General features: G+C 48.0%; 1 protein-coding gene across 1 annotated transcript in view; it reads left to right on the forward strand.

Moving 5' to 3' along the window:
* Window positions 1–17,188, forward strand: part of LOC311107514 (glypican-3-like) — a gene marked incomplete at both ends in the record, with an annotated part of 281,287 nt that overhangs the window by 60,326 nt on the left and 203,773 nt on the right. Inside the window, one exon of the mRNA XM_084150013.1 lies at window positions 15,750–15,911. Within this exon, the coding sequence (XP_084006139.1) occupies window positions 15,750–15,911 (162 nt within the window). The remainder of the gene's footprint in view (window positions 1–15,749; window positions 15,912–17,188) is intronic.

A 17,188-nucleotide genomic window follows, 5' to 3' on the forward strand; every position in this document is an offset into this window, starting at 1 on the left:
GCGCGGACTCCGACCGCGCCCACCAAACACCACAGGGGAGGGACCGGGTGGGCACTCCGCTTAGGCGGCGGATCTGGCTCCGGGCCTGATCCCCGCTCCCTCTCCAACCCCCCAAAGTACCCCTGGTCCGGTCTGGCCCCGCTGGCCGGAGCTGGACTGCACACTGGTGGAGCGGATTGCTCTAGCTCCGGCGTGAAGCATCTGACCGGTGCCGGACCAGCCACCGGTGGAACAGGCACGGGCCGTGCCAGACTGACGACGCACACCACTGGCTTGGTGTGGGGAGCAGGAGCGGGCCGAGCCGGGCTGACGAAACGCACCACTGACTTGGTGCGGGGAGCAGGAGCGGGCCGGACCGGGCTGACGAAGCGCACCACTGACTTGGTGCGGGGAGCAGGAACGGGCCGTGCCGGGCTGACGAAGCGCACCACTGACTTGGTGCGGGGAGCAGGAACGGGCCGAGCTGGGCTGACGAAACGCACCACTGACTTGGTGCGGGGAGCAGGAATGGGCCGGACCGGGCTGACGACGCGCACCACTGACTTGGTGCGGGGAGCAGGAACGGGCCGGACAGGGCTGACGAAACGCACCACTGACTTGGTGCGGGGAGCAGGAATGGGCCGGACTGGGCTGGCGACGCGCACCACAGACTTGGTGCGGGGAGCAGGAACAGGCCGGGCCGAGCTGGCGATGCGCACCGTAGACTTGGTGCGAGTGGCAGGAACAGGCCGGACCGTACTGGGAACACACACCACTAGCCCTACGTGGGGATCAGGAACAGGCCGGACTGGACTGGCAACACACGCCAGTACCTCTCGCCGTGCCTCTACATCCTCCTTCCCCCTGGTGACCAGTGACTCCCGTAACCTGGCGGCCTCCTGCTGCCCCGTCGTCCACGGCGTTAGCCCCCCCTAAAAAATGTATGGGCTTCACTCCTACCCGTGGACCAGGTCTCCATGCTCCTCGCCAGCCTTTCGCCCTTCTGCCTCCACGTCAAGCCCCTCTCTTCCTCACATGGCTTGACCCAGTCGAGGAGGCGAAGGAGATCCGCTAGAGATCTCTCAGGCGCTGGCTCCTGGACTTGCTGCTTGGTCCAGTCTTGGTGGGATCTTCTGTCACGATCGTCGAACAGAGATGAGGACCAAGGCGCAGCGTTGCAGGCAAACATACTCTTTATTAGAGACACGATCAAAACAACAAAACGAAAACGTGACGGTTCACGGTCTAACACAACAGACTTGAAACAAGATCCCACAAACTCTGTGGGGAAACAGGCTGCTAAAGTATGGTTCTCAATCAGAGACAACAAGCAACAGCTGAATCACGTTGCCTCTGATTGAGAACCACACTGGCCAACATTTACATTTACATTTTAGTCATTTAGCAGACGCTCTTATCCAGAGCGACTTACAGGAGCAATTAGGGTTAAGTGCCTTGCTCAAGGGCACATTAACGTCATTTAGCAGACGCTCTTAGCCAGAGCGACTCACAAATTGGTGCGTTCACCCTATAGCCAGTGGGATAACCACTTTACAATTTGGGGGGGGGGGGGGGGGGGGGGGTTAGAAGGATTGCTTTATCCTATCCCAGGTATTCCTTAAAGAGGTGGGGTTTCAAATGTCTCCGGAAGGTGGTGAGTGACTCCGCTGTCCTGGCGTCGTGAGGGAGCTTGTTCCACCATTGGGGTGCCAGAGCAGCGAACAGTTTTGACTGGGCTGAGCGGGAGCTATGCTTCCGCAGAGGAAGGGGAGCCAGCAGGCCAGAGGTGGATGAACGCAATGCCCTCGTTTGGGTGTAGGGACTGATCAGAGCCTGAAGGTACAGAGGTGCCGTTCCCCTCACTGCTCCATAGGCAAGCACCATGGTCTTGTAGCGGATGCGAGCTTCAACTGGAAGCCAGTGGAGTGTGCGGAGGAGGGGGGTGACGTGAGAGAACTTGGGAAGGTTGAACACCAGACGGGCTGCGGCATTCTGGATGAGTTGTAGGGGTTTAATGGCACAGGCAGGGAGGCCAGCCAACAGCGAGTTGCAGTAGTCCAGACGGGAGATGACAAGTGCCTGGATTAGGACCTGTGCCGCTTCCTGTGTAAGGCAGGGTCGTACTCTCCGAATGTTGTAGAGCATGAACCTGCAGGAGCGGGTCACCGCCTTGATGTTGGCGGAGAACGACAGGGTGTTGTCCAGGGTCACGCCTAGGCTCTTCGCACTCTGGGAGGAGGACACAGCGGAGTTGTCAACCGTGATGGCGAGATCATGGAACGGGCAGTCCTTCCCCGGGAGGAAGAGCAGCTCCGTCTTGCCAGGGTTCAGCTTGAGGTGGTGATCCGTCATCCATACTGATATGTCTGCCAGACATGCAGAGATGCGATTCGCCACCTGGTTATCAGAAGGGGGAAAGGAGAAGATTAGTTGTGTATCGTCAGCGTAGCAATGATAGGAAAGGCCATGTGAGGATATGACAGAGCCAAGTGACTTGGTGTATAGGGAGAAAAGGAGAGGGCCTAGAACTGAGCCCTGGGGGACACCAGTGGTGAGAGCACGTGGTGCGGAGACAGCTTCTCGCCACGCCACTTGGTAGGAGCGACCGGTCAGGTAGGACGCAATCCAGGAGTGAGCCGCGCCGGAGATGCCCAGCTCGGAGAGGGTGGAGAGGAGGATCTGATGGTTCACAGTATCAAAAGCAGCAGACAGGTCTAGAAGGACAAGAGCAGAGGAGAGAGAGTTAGCTTTAGCAGTGCGGAGAGTCTCCGTGACACAGAGAAGAGCAGTCTCAGTGGAATGACCAGTCCTGAAACCTGATTGGTTTGGATCAAGAAGGTCATTCTGAGAGAGATAGCAAGAGAGTTGGCTAAAGACGGCACGCTCAATAGTTTTGGAAAGAAAAGAAAGAAGGGATACTGGTCTGTAGTTGTTGACATCAGTGGGGTCGAGTGTTGGTTTTTTGAGAAGGGGAGCAACTCTCGCTCTCTTGAAGACGGAAGGGACATGGCCAGCGGTCAAGGATGAGTTGATCAGCGAGGTGAGGTAGGGGAGAAGGTCACCGGAGATGGTCTGGAGAAGGGAGGAGGGGATGGGGTCAAGCGGGCAGGTTGTTGGGCGGCCTGCAGTCACAAGTCGCAGGATTTTATCTGGAGAGAGAGGGGAGAAAGAAGTCAAAGCATAGGGTAGGGCAGTGTGAGCAGGACCAGCAATGTCATTAGACTTAACAAACGAGGATCGGATGTCGTCAACCTTCTTTTCAAAGTGGTTGACGAAGTCATCCACAGAGAGAGAGGAGGGGTGGGGGGGGGGGCGGAGGATTCAGGAGGGAGGAAAATGTGGCAAAGAGCTTCCTAGGGTTAGAGGCAGATGCTTGGAATTTAGAGTGGTAGAAGGTGGCCTTAGCAGCAGAAACAGATGAAGAAAATGTAGAGAGGAGGGAGTGAAAAGATGCCAGGTCGGCAGGGAGTTTAGTTTTCTTCCATTTCCGCTCCGCTGCCCGGAGCTCTGTTCTGTGAGCTCGCAATGAGTCATCAAGCCACGGAGCTGGAGGGGAGGACCGAGCCGGCCGGGAGGATAGGGGACACAGAGAGTCAAAGGATGCAGAAAGGGAGGAGAGGAGGGTTGAGGAGGCAGAATCAGGAGATTGGAGGGAGAAGGATTGAGCAGAGGGAAGAGATGATAGGATGGAAGAGGAGAGAGTAGTGGGAGAGAGAGAGCGAAGGTTGCGGCGGCGCATTACCATCTGTGTAGGGGCAGAGTGAGTAGTGTGGGAGGAGAGCGAGAGAGAAAAGGAAACAAAGTAGTGGTCGGAGACATGGAGGGGAGTTGCAGTGAGATTAGTAGAGGAGCAGCATCTAGTGAAGATGAGGTCAAGCGTATTGCCTGCCTTGTGAGTAGGGGGGGACGGTGAGAGGGTGAGGTCAAAAGAGGAGAGGAGTGGAAAGAAGGAGGCAGAGAGAAATGAGTCAAATGTGGACATAGGGAGGTTGAAATCCCCCAAAACTGTGAGGGGTGAGCCATCCTCAGGGAAGGAACTTATCAAGGCGTCAAGCTCATTGATGAACTCTCCAAGGGAACCTGGAGGGCGATAGATGACAAGGATATTAAGCTTAAATGGGCTAGTGACTGTGACAGCATGGAATTCAAATGAGGAGATAGACAGATGGGTTAGGGGAAAAATTGAGAATGTCCACTTGGGAGAGATGAGGATTCCTGTACCACCACCCCTCTGACCAGATGCTCTCGGAGTATGCGAGAACACATGGTCAGACGAGGAGAGAGCAGTAGGAGTAGCAGTGTTTTCAGTGGTGATCCATGTTTCCGTCAGCGCCAGGAAGTCGAGGGACTGGAGGTTGGCATAGGCTGGGATGAAGTCAGCTTTGTTGGCAGCAGAACGGCAGTTCCAGAGGCTGCCTGCGACCTGGAACTCCACGTGGGTGGTGCGTGCAGGGACCACCAGGTTAGAGAGGCAGCAGCCACGCGGTGTGGTGCGTTTGTGTAGCCTGTGCAGAGAGGAGAGAACAGGGATAGGCAGAGGCATAGTTGACAGGCTGTAGCAAATGGCTACAAAAATGCAGAGGAGATCGGAATGAAATGAGCTAAGCATCTGGGAGAAGAGAGAGCAGGGCCTCCCTCACCAAAAACTTCTACCTCAGAAACTAAAATTGTTTCACTGAACCACCCGAGCAAAAACTCTCCCAACTTCCACCTTTAGAAATCAGAATTGTTGTGAACCACAGCGGTTCAATGTTTAAAGGAATAGACTCAACCCACTTGATTCAGCTAGCCAACTATGACACCATAGCTAACTAGCAAGCTAGCATCCAATAACAATAACACACCGTTTAGCACCAACACTTGGTCACAACAAACCACCAATAGTGTGATAACACACTAAACAGATCATTCGTGTCTGTGTCAAGTTCCTTTCATGACGCAGCAATGATTAGACGTTGGCTAGCTAGGACAAGTATATTGTATTTAGCTACTACCGTACAGTTAGCTGGTTGTGTTGGGTAGCTAGCAATGGCCACTGTGTTGACTTTGTTTGAAGAACGGCTAGCTAGCTAGCTTCGTGCTACACCCGGCACACAATGGCTATTGTGTTGACTCTGACTCTGTTCGAAAAAACGGCTAGGTAGCTCGCTTCGTGCTACAGCCGGCATGGCCGAAGACACTGCCAAGACACAGTAACTACCCACGACAACCCACGATGCCTAGCTATGACGCCGTAGCTAACTAGCAAGCTAGCATCCATTAACACACAATTTAGCACCAATACTTGGGTTACAACAAACTGCCAAGAGTGTGTTAGCACACTAAACAGATAATTCAAGTCCGTGTCTAGTTCCTTTCATAACGCATAACGCAGCAAAAAATTAAACGTTGGCTAGCAGCACATTAACATTGGAAACAGCTCTCTAGCGTTGCTAATCGTTACCAGTAGCTACCCGCTAGCTAGCTAGCCTCGTGCTTCGATACTAACCTACAATTACCTACGGAAACCTACAATAACAACAATACTAACCTATAATAAATACAATACCTAACTACAGCTAACTACCTACCTACGATCTAATACATGGTTAAGCTTTACTCAACACCATATGAGAAGCTTACCTCCTGCTTACCTCCAGCTTAGAGAAAAACACAACCTCTCCCGACAACCTCTCCCGACTAACATAGAACCACAATACCAGAATGTGAAACCTAGAACAACACACATAGACTTTACACACCCTGGCTCAACATATTAGAGTCCCCAGAGCCAGGGCGTGACAGGGGCGCTGTTTTGTTCGCTCGGATGCTTAAACTGAGATTGATGCGTCTTTCTGTCGACGCTTGTCTCGGTCAAATAAATGATAAATATTTCAATATTTTATTTGGACGGGCAAGGAGGTACGGACAAGGAGGCTCTGTTCCCAGTCAAGTGAAATCCATAGATGTCAAGGTGTCAGTGTAATGTGGTAGGCGAAGTCAGGCCCTACTTTACTTGTAGGTAAAATAATGAACAACAACCTCCACGCAGGGAGGGAAACAAACCCGTACACTAACGACAACCAAAACATGAACAAACACACACAACACACAGTGTGAGACAGAGGGTTAAATAGGGAAGACATAACTACATGATGGGAAACAGGTGTGACCAATTAAGACAAAACAAGTCGAACATAGATACATGGATCGGTAGCAGCTAGTACTCCGGTGACGACGAACGCCGAAGCCTGCCCGAGCAAGGAGGAGGGGCAGCCTCGGCTGAATCCGTGACAGTACCCCCCCCCCCCCCCCCCCTTGCCTTGGGGACGGCCAGGAGGACGCGGAGCAGGGCGAGTCAGATGACTCTGGTGGAAATCGAGACCCCCAGACGTTCCATGAACGCCCTCCAGACCCTTGAGGTGACCTGGGGACCCCGATCCGACACAATATCCTCAGATACCCCGTAGTGCCGGAAGACGTGTGTAAACAGGGCCTCAGCAGTTTGTAGGGCTGTAGGGAGACCTGGCATAGGAATGAGACGGCAAGACTTGGAAAACCGATCCGCAGCGACCAGGATCGTGGTGTTCCCTTGTGATGGCGAAAGGTCCGTCACAAAATCCACCGATAGGTGGGACCACGGCCGTTGTGGAATGGGTAGGGGTTGTAATTTCCCTCTGGGCAGGTGTCTAGGTGCCTTACACTGGGCGCACACCGAGCAGGAGGAAACAAACTCTCACGTCCTTGGCTAAAGTGGGCCACCAGTACTTCCCACTAAGACCCACTAAGTGCACTGTCCGACCAATGCCAGGATGACCAGAGGAGGGTGACGTGTGAGCCCAATAGATCAATAGATCACAACCTCAAGCGGCACGTACATCCGACCCTCTGGACACTGGTGGGGAGTGGGCTCGGTACGTAATGTCCACTCGATGTCTGCGTCAACCTCCCACACTACCGGTGCCACCAGACTCGACGCCGGAAGTATAGGAGTGGGCTCAATGGACCTCTCCCCTGTGTCATACAGTCGGGACAGGGCGTCTGCCTTAGCGTTCTGGGAACCTGGTCTGTAAGTGAGAGTAAACACAAAACGAGTGAAGAACATGGCCCACCTTGCCTGACGAGGGTTCAGCCTCCTCGCCGCCTGGATGTACTCCAGATTACGATGGTCAGTCAAAATGAGAAAAGGGTGTTTAGCCCCCTCAAGCCAATGCCTCCACACTTTCAGAGCTTTAACCACAGCTAACAGCTCCCGGTCCCCCACATCATAGTTGCGCTCCGCCGGACTGAGCTTCTTAGAAAAGAAAGCACAGGGGCGGAGTTTTCGTGGCGTACCCGAGCGCTGAGACAGTACAGCTCCAATCCCAGCCTCGGACGCGTCCACCTCAACCTGGAATGCCAAGGAAGGATCCGGATGAGCCAGCACCGGAGCTGAAGTAAACAGGTCCTTCAGATGCCCAAAAGCCCTGTCCGCCTCAGCTGACCACTGTAGACGCACCGGTCATCCCTTTAGCAAGGAGGTAATGGGAGCCGCTACCTGAACAAAGCCCCGGATAAACCTCCGGTAGTAATTGGCAAAACCAAAGAATCGCTGCACCTCCTTCACCGTGGTTGGAGTCGGCCAATTACGCACGGCCGAAATGCGGTCAATCTCCATCTCCACACCTGACGCGGACAGGCGGTGTCCTAGGAAGGAGATGGATTCTTGGAAGAACAGACATTTTTCCGCCTTCACATACAGGTCATGCTCTAACAGTCGACCAAGCACCTGACGCACCAGGGACACATGCTCGGCCCGTGTAGCGGAGTATATGAGAATGTCATCAATATACACCACTACACCCTGTCCATGCAGGTCCCTAAAAATCTCATCAACAAAAGATTGGAAGACTGAAGGAGCATTCATCAAACCATATGGCATGACGAGGTACTCATAGTGCCCCGAGGTGGTACTAAATGCCGTCTTCCACTCATCTCCCTCCCGGATACACACCAGGTTGTACACGCTCCTGAGATCCAATTTCGTGAAGAAGCGCGCCCCGTGCAATGACTCCGTCATGCTCGCAATCAGAGGTAATGGATAGCTGTATTTTACAGTGATCTGATTTAGACCACAGTAGTCAATGCACGGGCGTAAGCCACCATCCTTCTTCTTCACAAAAAAGAAACTCGATGACACAGGGGAAGTGGACGGCCGAATGTATCCTTGTCTCAGAGATTCGGTGACATATGTTTCCATAGCTGCCGTCTCTTCCAGTGACAGAGGATACACGTGACTCCGGGGAAGCGCAGCGCCTACCTGGAGGTTTATCGCACAATCCCCCTGTCAATGGGGTGGTAATTGAGTCGCCTTCTTTTTACAGAATATTCAGGCGGAATGTGCATGGTGGGAACCTGGTTTGGACTTTCCACCGTAGTTGCCCCTACAGAAACACCTACACACCTCCCCAAGCACTGACTTGACCATCCCTTGAGAGCTCTCTGTTGCCATGAAATAGTGGGGTCACTGGAAATGCAGGAGAATCTATCAGATATAGACTAATTATTTCCTCATGCCCCTCCTGCGTCTTCATCCAGAGGGGCGCCGTGACCTCTCTAATCAGACCTGACCCTAAAGGGCGACTATCTAGGGCATGTATAGGGAAGGGCACATCAACTGGCACAATAGGAATCCCTAACCTACGGGTAAACTGACGATCAATAAAGTTCCCAGCTGCGCCTGAATCTTCTAGCACCTTATGCTGGGAATGAGAAGAAAACATATGCGCAACAGGGAGCTCTGGGCGAGTTGGGTGCCTACTCACCTGAAACTGTTCACCAGTGCGCTGCCTACTGCCTCGACTCCTTGAAGGCCCTCCCCAGCACCGACCAGCAGTGTGTCCTCTGCGGCCACAGTTGGTGCAGGGGACGGCCCCTCTACCGGTCTACCTCATAGCAGCACCTCCGAGCTCCATAGGGGTTGGGTCGGAGGTGCTGGGGGATGGAATGGACGGCCCCTGATCCGGACGTCCGCGGGTGGCTAACAGGTTATCCAGTCGGATTGACATATCCACCAGTTGGTCCAGGTTTATTGGCCCTGCAGGCCAATTCCCGACGAACGTCCTCCCTTAAGCTACAACGGTAGTGGTCGATGACGGCCCTCGCATCCCATCCTGCGCTGGCAGCCAGAGTCCGAAAGTCCAGTGCAAATTCCTGCGCGCTCCTCTTCCCCTGTCTGAGGTGGAATAGACGCTCACCTGCCGCTCTCCCCTCTGGTGGATGATCGAATACCGCCCTAAAGCGGCGGGTAAACTCCGCATAGCTTACAGTTGCGGCGTCTATTCCCCCCCACTCGGCGTTGGCCCACTCCAGCGCTTTACCGGATAGACAGCAGATGAGGGCGGACATGCTCTCGTATCCCAAGGGAGCCGGGTGGATGGTTGCCAGGTAGAGCTCTACCTGGAGCAGAAAACCTTGACACCCGGCAGCTGTACCGTCATAAGCCCTCGGGAGCGAGAGCCGAATCCCACTGGACCCAGATGGTGAAGAGATGGACATCGGTGTAGGTGATGGTGTAATTGGAGGAGGTATAGGGATACCTCCTCTCTCCCATCGCTCCATAGTATTAACTACTCGTTCCATAGCGGTGCCGAGAGCCTGGATCATGGCCGCTTGTTGTTGGACGTGTTCCTCCATCGATCCGGCTGGCATTGCTGTACCTGCTGACTCCATGTTAAGGTGCGTGTTTCTGTCAAGGTGTCAGTGTAATGCTGTAGGCGAAGGCAGGCGCAGGACACAGAGCTAATCAAAAGGCGTACTTTACTCGTAGGTAAAAGAATGAAGAGGGAGGGAAACAAACCCGCACACTAACGACAACCAAAACATGAACAAACACGCACAACACACAGTGTGAGACAGAGGGAAAATAGGGAAGACATAACTACATGATGGGAAACAGGTGTGACCAATTAAGACAAAACAAGTCGAACATAGATACATGGATCGATAGCAGTTAGTACTCCGGTGACGACGAACGCCGAAGCCTGCCCGAGCAAGGAGGAGGGGCAGCCTCGGCTGAATCCGTGACAATAGATTAGGGCCTAATGAATTTATTTAAATTGACTGACTTCCTTATATGAACTGTTACTCAGTTAAATCTTTGAAATTGTTGCATGTTGTGTTTATATTTTTGTTCAGTATATTGACCAAGAAAGTTTTCATCTATATGTTTCGTAGCTGTCTATTTATCACCATAAACCAATGCTGGCACTAAGGCTGCACTCAACATGCTGTATAAGGCCATAAGAAAACAAGAAAATGCTCATCCAGGGGCGGCGCTCCTACTGGCTGGTGATTTTAATGCAGGAAAACTGAAATTCATTTGACCTAATTTCTACCAGCATGTCATCTGTGCAACTAGAGGAAAAAAACCTCTAAATCACCTTTACTCCACACACAGAGACGCATACAAAGCTCTCCCTTGCCCTCCATTTGGCAAATATGATCATAACTCTATCCTCCTGATTCCTGCTTACAAGCAAAAACTTACACAGGAAGAACCAGTGACACTCTCAATACGAAAGTGGTCCGATGAAGCAGATGAGAATATGTTCCGGGATTCATCCGATGGCATTGAGGAGTTCACCACATCAGTCACCGGCTTCATTAGTAAGTGGATCGACATCATCCCCACAGTGACCGCACGTACATATCCCAACCAGAAGCGATGGATTACAGGGAACATCCACACTGAGCTAAAGGCTAGAGCTGCCGCTTTCAAGGAGCGAGACACTAATCCAGACGCTTGTAAGAAATCCCGCTACGCCCTGCGACGAACCATCAAACAGGCAAAGCGTCAATACAGGACTAAGGTCGATTCCTACTACACCGGTTCTGAGGATCGTCGGATGTAGCAGGGCTTACAAACTATTATGGATTACAAAGGGAAACCCAGCCAGGAGCTGCCCAGTGATGCGAGCCTACCAGCCAAGCTAAATGCCTTCTCTACTCGCTTCGAAGCAAGCAACACTGAACCATGCGTTAGAGCACCAGCTGCTCCGGACGGCTGTGTGATCACGCTCTCCACAGCCGACGTGAGTAAGACCTTTTAAACAGGTTAACATTCACAAGGCTGCAGGGCCATCCAGGACCTCTATACCAGGCGGTGTCAGAGGAAGGCCCTAAAAATTGTCCAAGACTCCAGCCACTCAAGTCATAGTCTGTTCTCTCTGCTATCACACGGCAAGCGGTACCGGAGTCTGGGACCAAAAGGCTCCTGAACAGCTTCTACCCTAAAGCCATAAGACTGCTGAACAGTTATTCAAATGGCTACCTGGACTATTTTCATTGACCCCCTTTATAATTTGTATTTGTATTACTTTTTTGCACTGACTCTCTTGCACTGGCTCCATACTCACACATACTACACTGACACTCCAACACACACACACACACACACACGCACGCATGCATACACACACACACACATAGACACACACACTCATACGCTCACACATAGACACACTTTCACACTCTTTCACACTCTTCACACATGCTGCTGTTACTCTGTTTATTATCTATACCTAGTCACTTTTACACCTACCTACATGTACATACTGTATTACCTCAATTACCTAAACTACCTCATACCCCTGCACATTGACTCGGTACTGGTACTCCTTGTATATAGCCCATTTTTATTGTACCTTTTTTTTGCAAATATGTTTCTTACTTTTTAGCTCTATTATTGGGAATGTGCTCGTAAGTAAGCATTTCACAGTAAAGTCTACATATTCGGCACATGTGAACACATTTTTTTGATTTGATTTGATTTGCAGTGAGATCATTCAAGACGATTCTGAGATGATAGTTACAAGGCGGTAATTATTTGAATTATGTAGGAGAATAAGACGTTACCATTGGTGTTTTTAAAATGAGCGGCTTTATGTGATGTCACACAAAGCCTCAATAATCCCGCCTCCTGAATTCAAGCCTCTACGGGAATAGATCTATTTGGCCAAATAGAATGCCATTCTAGTTCTGGTTAGACAGCTGAAGTTGTACTCTACACACACCTAACATATTATTAGTCTTTATAAACACATCAATATGATATTTACAGCATAAAATCTTTTTTCATTGTAACATGAACACACATCAATTTTTCTGTTGATAAATGTATCTACACTCAAGGTAGACAATTTTTGTGAAATGTCCACATGTAGCCTACACCTCATGTAGGGATAATAGTAGTTCTGGGATTTGTCCCTGGGGAAAGATCTAACAGCGGACATAACGAGAGACACAACTAGCCAGTTAAATAATATTGTGTTGTAGGACAGCTGAACTGACTCAATACCAGTCATTCAACTCGCAGTTGATACCATTTCCACAGTAAGATGTACAGTGCATTCGGAAAGTATTCAGAACCCTTGACTTTTTCGACATTTTGTTACATTACAGCCTTATTCTAAAATGGATTAAATAAAAAATTGTCCTCATCAATCTACACAAAATACCCCATAATGAAAAAGCAAAAACAGGTTTTAAGAAATACCTTATTTATAAAAGTATTCAGACCCTTTGCTATGAGACTCGATATTGAGCTCAGGTGCACCCTGTTTCCATTGACCATCCTTGAGATGTTTCTACAACTTGATTGGAGTCCACCTGTGGTAAATTCAATTGATTGGACATGATTATATAGACACACCTGTCTATACACTACCGGTCAAAAGTTTTAGAACACCTACTCATTCAAGGGTTTTTCTTTATCTTTTACTATTTTCTACATTGTAGAATAATTGTGAAGACATCAAAACAATGAAATAACACATATGGAATCATGTAGTAACCAAAAAAGTGTTAAACAAATATTTTATATTTGAGATTCTTCAAATAGCCACCCTTTGCCTCCACCGGATTATTACATGACCCATCAAATTAGCAAGTCTGTCTGGGGGTGATTACGGCCATCGATTGTATTTCATGAACGTGTACATGTCTAGACAATAGTGTCCCATCCACTTAGCTAGATGTGGGTGAGGGGTGGTTATAGCATTTCCATCAATTTAGACAAGTGTGTCGGGTAAGCATCATCTAATAATGATAAAATATTTATAAAATATTTTTATCTGGACATTTCTGTTTTTGATATTGCTACTAATGCAAGTACTATCACTGTACTGTTTACACCTTCTGTATCCTGTGCATGTGACAAATAAACTTAGATTTTATTTGATATATCGTGTGTTTACCACATGGCCTCACATGTGAGTCCTTAAAGAGATGTGTGGGCAAAGGCTTAAGAGGGTGTGAACGGTGCTGAATGGGTGTAGACAAAAAAAGAGCTCTCCAGGAGGTGTACCAAAACATTCAAGGGCCATTTTCTCAAAAGTGGGGTTACAAGTTTATGAACTTTCAAAGCAGAATTCCTTTCCCATTGACCCACAACTGCAGTGTATGATATACAATTTTCTTGCTCTGAGTCTTTACTTTATCCAAAGTAAAAAACAGAATTTCAAATTTTGCTACATAAGACCGAATCGAGGCGGTCGGTCACAATTAGCTGAGTCAGTCAGGAGGGGAGAAGTCCTTAACTTCAAAACTTCATTCTCTCCATAGCAAAGCTAGCTTAGCTTACCTTGCTGTACTCTCTACTACCCTTGGTTGTTGTGATTGAATGGCAATGACACACCCAAGAAACACCCACATCAAACCACACCTCCAAGACCACTCTTGTTTGCCTTCAGTAATTTTCCAATGAGCATTGATGAAAAACACGGCCAAATAATGAAGTGCAGTCGCCCTTTAATGGTAAATTTTTTATTAAATAACCTTTTTTTCAAGATGTTATAAATAGTTTGAAAACCCTGTTTGTAATCGTTCAAATAATATCAAACTCAACATGTATATTTTTCAGTGATGAAGACATAGTAGGGTGAGGTATGCAAAAATGAGCACCTTTATCTCCTGAATGTTTTGGTATTCAGGTCCATGAAGTAACTTTCTGACTACTTCTACCATGGGTTTGTCCAATCAAAAGGGGTGCCGTCAATAAGTAATTGAATTCACATAGAACAACCAAGGTGAGTGTTGGATTCAAACAGTGTTTATCAAAGCACCCCACACATATTTTCATTTTATTTTTCCTATCTTTGATGTACTTGAAGGTAAACTATTCAACAAGGTCAATGGTTGTGTTTGAGGAAAGCCTTGATAGAAGTCAGACCATAGTCTGTATTTACCTTTTCACTGAGTCTCAGCATTTTTCAAATAAAAAATCATTTCTTTGTGGCTATTCTTTTATCGTGGCATATGTGTACAGTGTCTGACGAAAACATCCTTGTCACTCAAATTTCTCTTTCAATTACTTACATTTCCACCTTTCAAAAGAACCCTGCCAATCCAATTATGACTTCTCATTCCTAACAACCTTCAGAAGAGGTGGTCATGATGAAAGCTGTTAGCGTATAAACCTGCCATCTCAGTCATGTCTTTGTTTATTTCAAACAGGTAGGATGTTCCTCTAAAAGTGATTTGTCGGACCCTCTTCTTTCACCACTCAGCTTTTGAAGTTTCAAAAGAAAACAAACGCTCACACAGAGTTTTTCCATACATTCTCATGTTTGTCAGATGACTTGCTTCATAAATCGAGAGATGGGATGTGTTTAATTCTCTCTCAAAGTTGGTGTAGGCCTAATCTTCACAGGCTTTACTGTGAGCATGAAAATAAATACAGCCCTGTCGCTATTATTTGCAAATAACAGGGAAATATAAATTAAATTAATTGTAATTAAAGGGCTCATTTCAATGAACTTTTTGGTTTCGATATCAAGTTTCAGGTTCACTAAAGCATATAGTGGGGGAGGCTGGACTACAGCAGGGTATGCCAACTATTTGCTATTAAAAACAAGCAATTTGCTGCCCTGCTCACATGGTAGCTAGACTCAATTGGCAAATGGGATCTCTAGAGGGATGTAAACAAAATGCAGCTCTGGGTAAACCTTGCCCATAGGTAATGATCTAGGATCAGCTTACCGTCACCGAATCCTAACTTTCATCAATAGTGGGAAAAAAACCAAACTGACCATAGATCAGCTTGTAAGGGCAATTTCATTCATGGATGCATCCGAAATGGCACCCTATTATCTTTGTAGGTAGATTTTCAATTGGGCAAAAGTCCCATGTGACCCGGAAACCGATAAGTGGTCACTATATGTTGCTATATGTAGGAGAGTGTCAATTTGTTAATAGGTGAGCGGAGGAGATTCCTCCTCTCCTCGATTGCCTCTGAAGTGCATCCTCTGTGTATCCTCCACGGAAGAGTTTCGAAATCTGCCACACCCCCTTTGAATCCGCTGTTGTTTACTCAGAGGAGAAAAGCATGCACACATTTAAAAATGATACGTTACTTATCCTTTTATCTATAGAATGTCTAGCACAACAAGCTACATTTATTTTTATCACTTTACACATACATTTTTCTGATTCCATCTCTGTACACGTATAGTAATTTGCGTGATGACGTGCGAGTGGAGAAATCTCATTTGGAGAGTGTCATTTCACACAAGTGCATTTGTTTCCACATTTCCTCCCCTCCTCGATTATCTTTGACCTTTTTCAAAAGTAGGCAAGGAGAGGACGGAAGAGAGGACATGAGGAGTCGAGCAAAACTAATTGAGAATCTCCCATAGTGTGCTATCTTTGACCAGGGGCCATAGCGCACTAGAAATGGAATAGGGTGCCATTTGGGATGCAAATAAATTGCTGTATAATGGCTCTGACTGCTTATCCTGCCCCCTGTTGTCCAGGTGCGGACCTGCAGGTGTGCCAGCCCATAGGCCTGACGTGCTGTTCCAGGAGGATGGAGGAACGCTACCAAGTGGCTGCCAGGCAGAATATGGAGTCAGGTCTGCAGACAGCCAGCGCACCGCTGAAACTCCTCATCATCCATAACGCAGCTCTCTTCCAAGGTGAGCATGTTTCTAATGTGTGTCTGTCCATCTCAGCTGAACTTGGGTGGAGTAGTGACTACATTGAAGAGGATCAGAAATTCAAGGTTCAATTAATGTCATTTCTCAACAATTATCATTTTGCTTTACCATTGTTACCAAATGTTTGCTGCTGCTTAATGAAAATGTACTGCATGTATTTAATGTACTGTAGATTGATATGTTTAGCATTTAAAATCGATTTTTCTGTTACTGAGAGATAATTTTACTGAGCATGCAGTCTGTTCTGTATGACAAGTGTTTACTGTGTTGTGGAAATTACCACTAAGGACAAAGTCAAAGTGAAATGAACAGATCTTTATTATCACGGCCGGAGAGGTTACAACAAACTTAATACTCAAAGTACAAGTCTGTCAGAAGCTCTGAAGGGGTGCTCCCCTTCAGCACTCTTTATACTCATGCACAAACTAGTTGTCTCTGCTCTCAGGGTGCAATAAGCTGATAATGACCTTGCACACATAGTTTCTAGGCGTTGGGCCAACGTGACAATGTGTTACCTTCTTTCTGTTCTTCTTCTATCAGTCCTTTCCTTGAGAGCAAAGTCACAGAACATCCTAACACAACTATCAGGAAACAACACGCTACATGTAGTCACGCATGTGCAGAGACACAGAGGACACAAAAACATCCACTACACTCCCTCCTTCTATCACCATATTTGATAACAAAAATGTATTTTACTTCTTAACATGCATTCAGTCTATCATCAGGAGTGCATTTAGTAAATACTGATTGTTTCATACAATACGTATAACAATAGACAAAAATCTGTCTTCATATTTGATCCTCTTTCCATGACCCTTTACATTATAAGGTTGCTGTCATTTAACAACCTAACTTAAAACCTTCAGGTACTGAATCAAACATGGATACTAACTCATTCTTGCATATTATCAACCATTATAGGGGGAAAGGTGAGTTCCTGGAGAGACAGCAAGTTATCAGTATCACCTTCTTTAGTAGCATTGAACATGATAGTTGCTGAGACTCGAGTTGCCAGGGAAGTACAAATGGCCTTACAACAAGAAAGCAAAATGATCAAACACATTAAACAGAAGATTCAAGCTATCACCCACTGAGCTATCTGGTAGCCCCAAGCTCCAAAGAGGCCTTTCAGCCAACCAGTCTCTGATTCCCCGAAATGAAATTTTGCAACAGTGGCAAAGTAGTTAGCAAGAGCAGTCACATTTGATGACACATCTGGGACAAAAGTGCAGCATTCGTCGCCAATGAGTGCA

The sequence above is a fragment of the Coregonus lavaretus genome, assembly GCF_964263955.1.
Source record: "Coregonus lavaretus genome assembly, chromosome: 32".
In the NCBI taxonomy this organism is placed as follows: Eukaryota; Metazoa; Chordata; class Actinopteri; order Salmoniformes; family Salmonidae; genus Coregonus; species Coregonus lavaretus.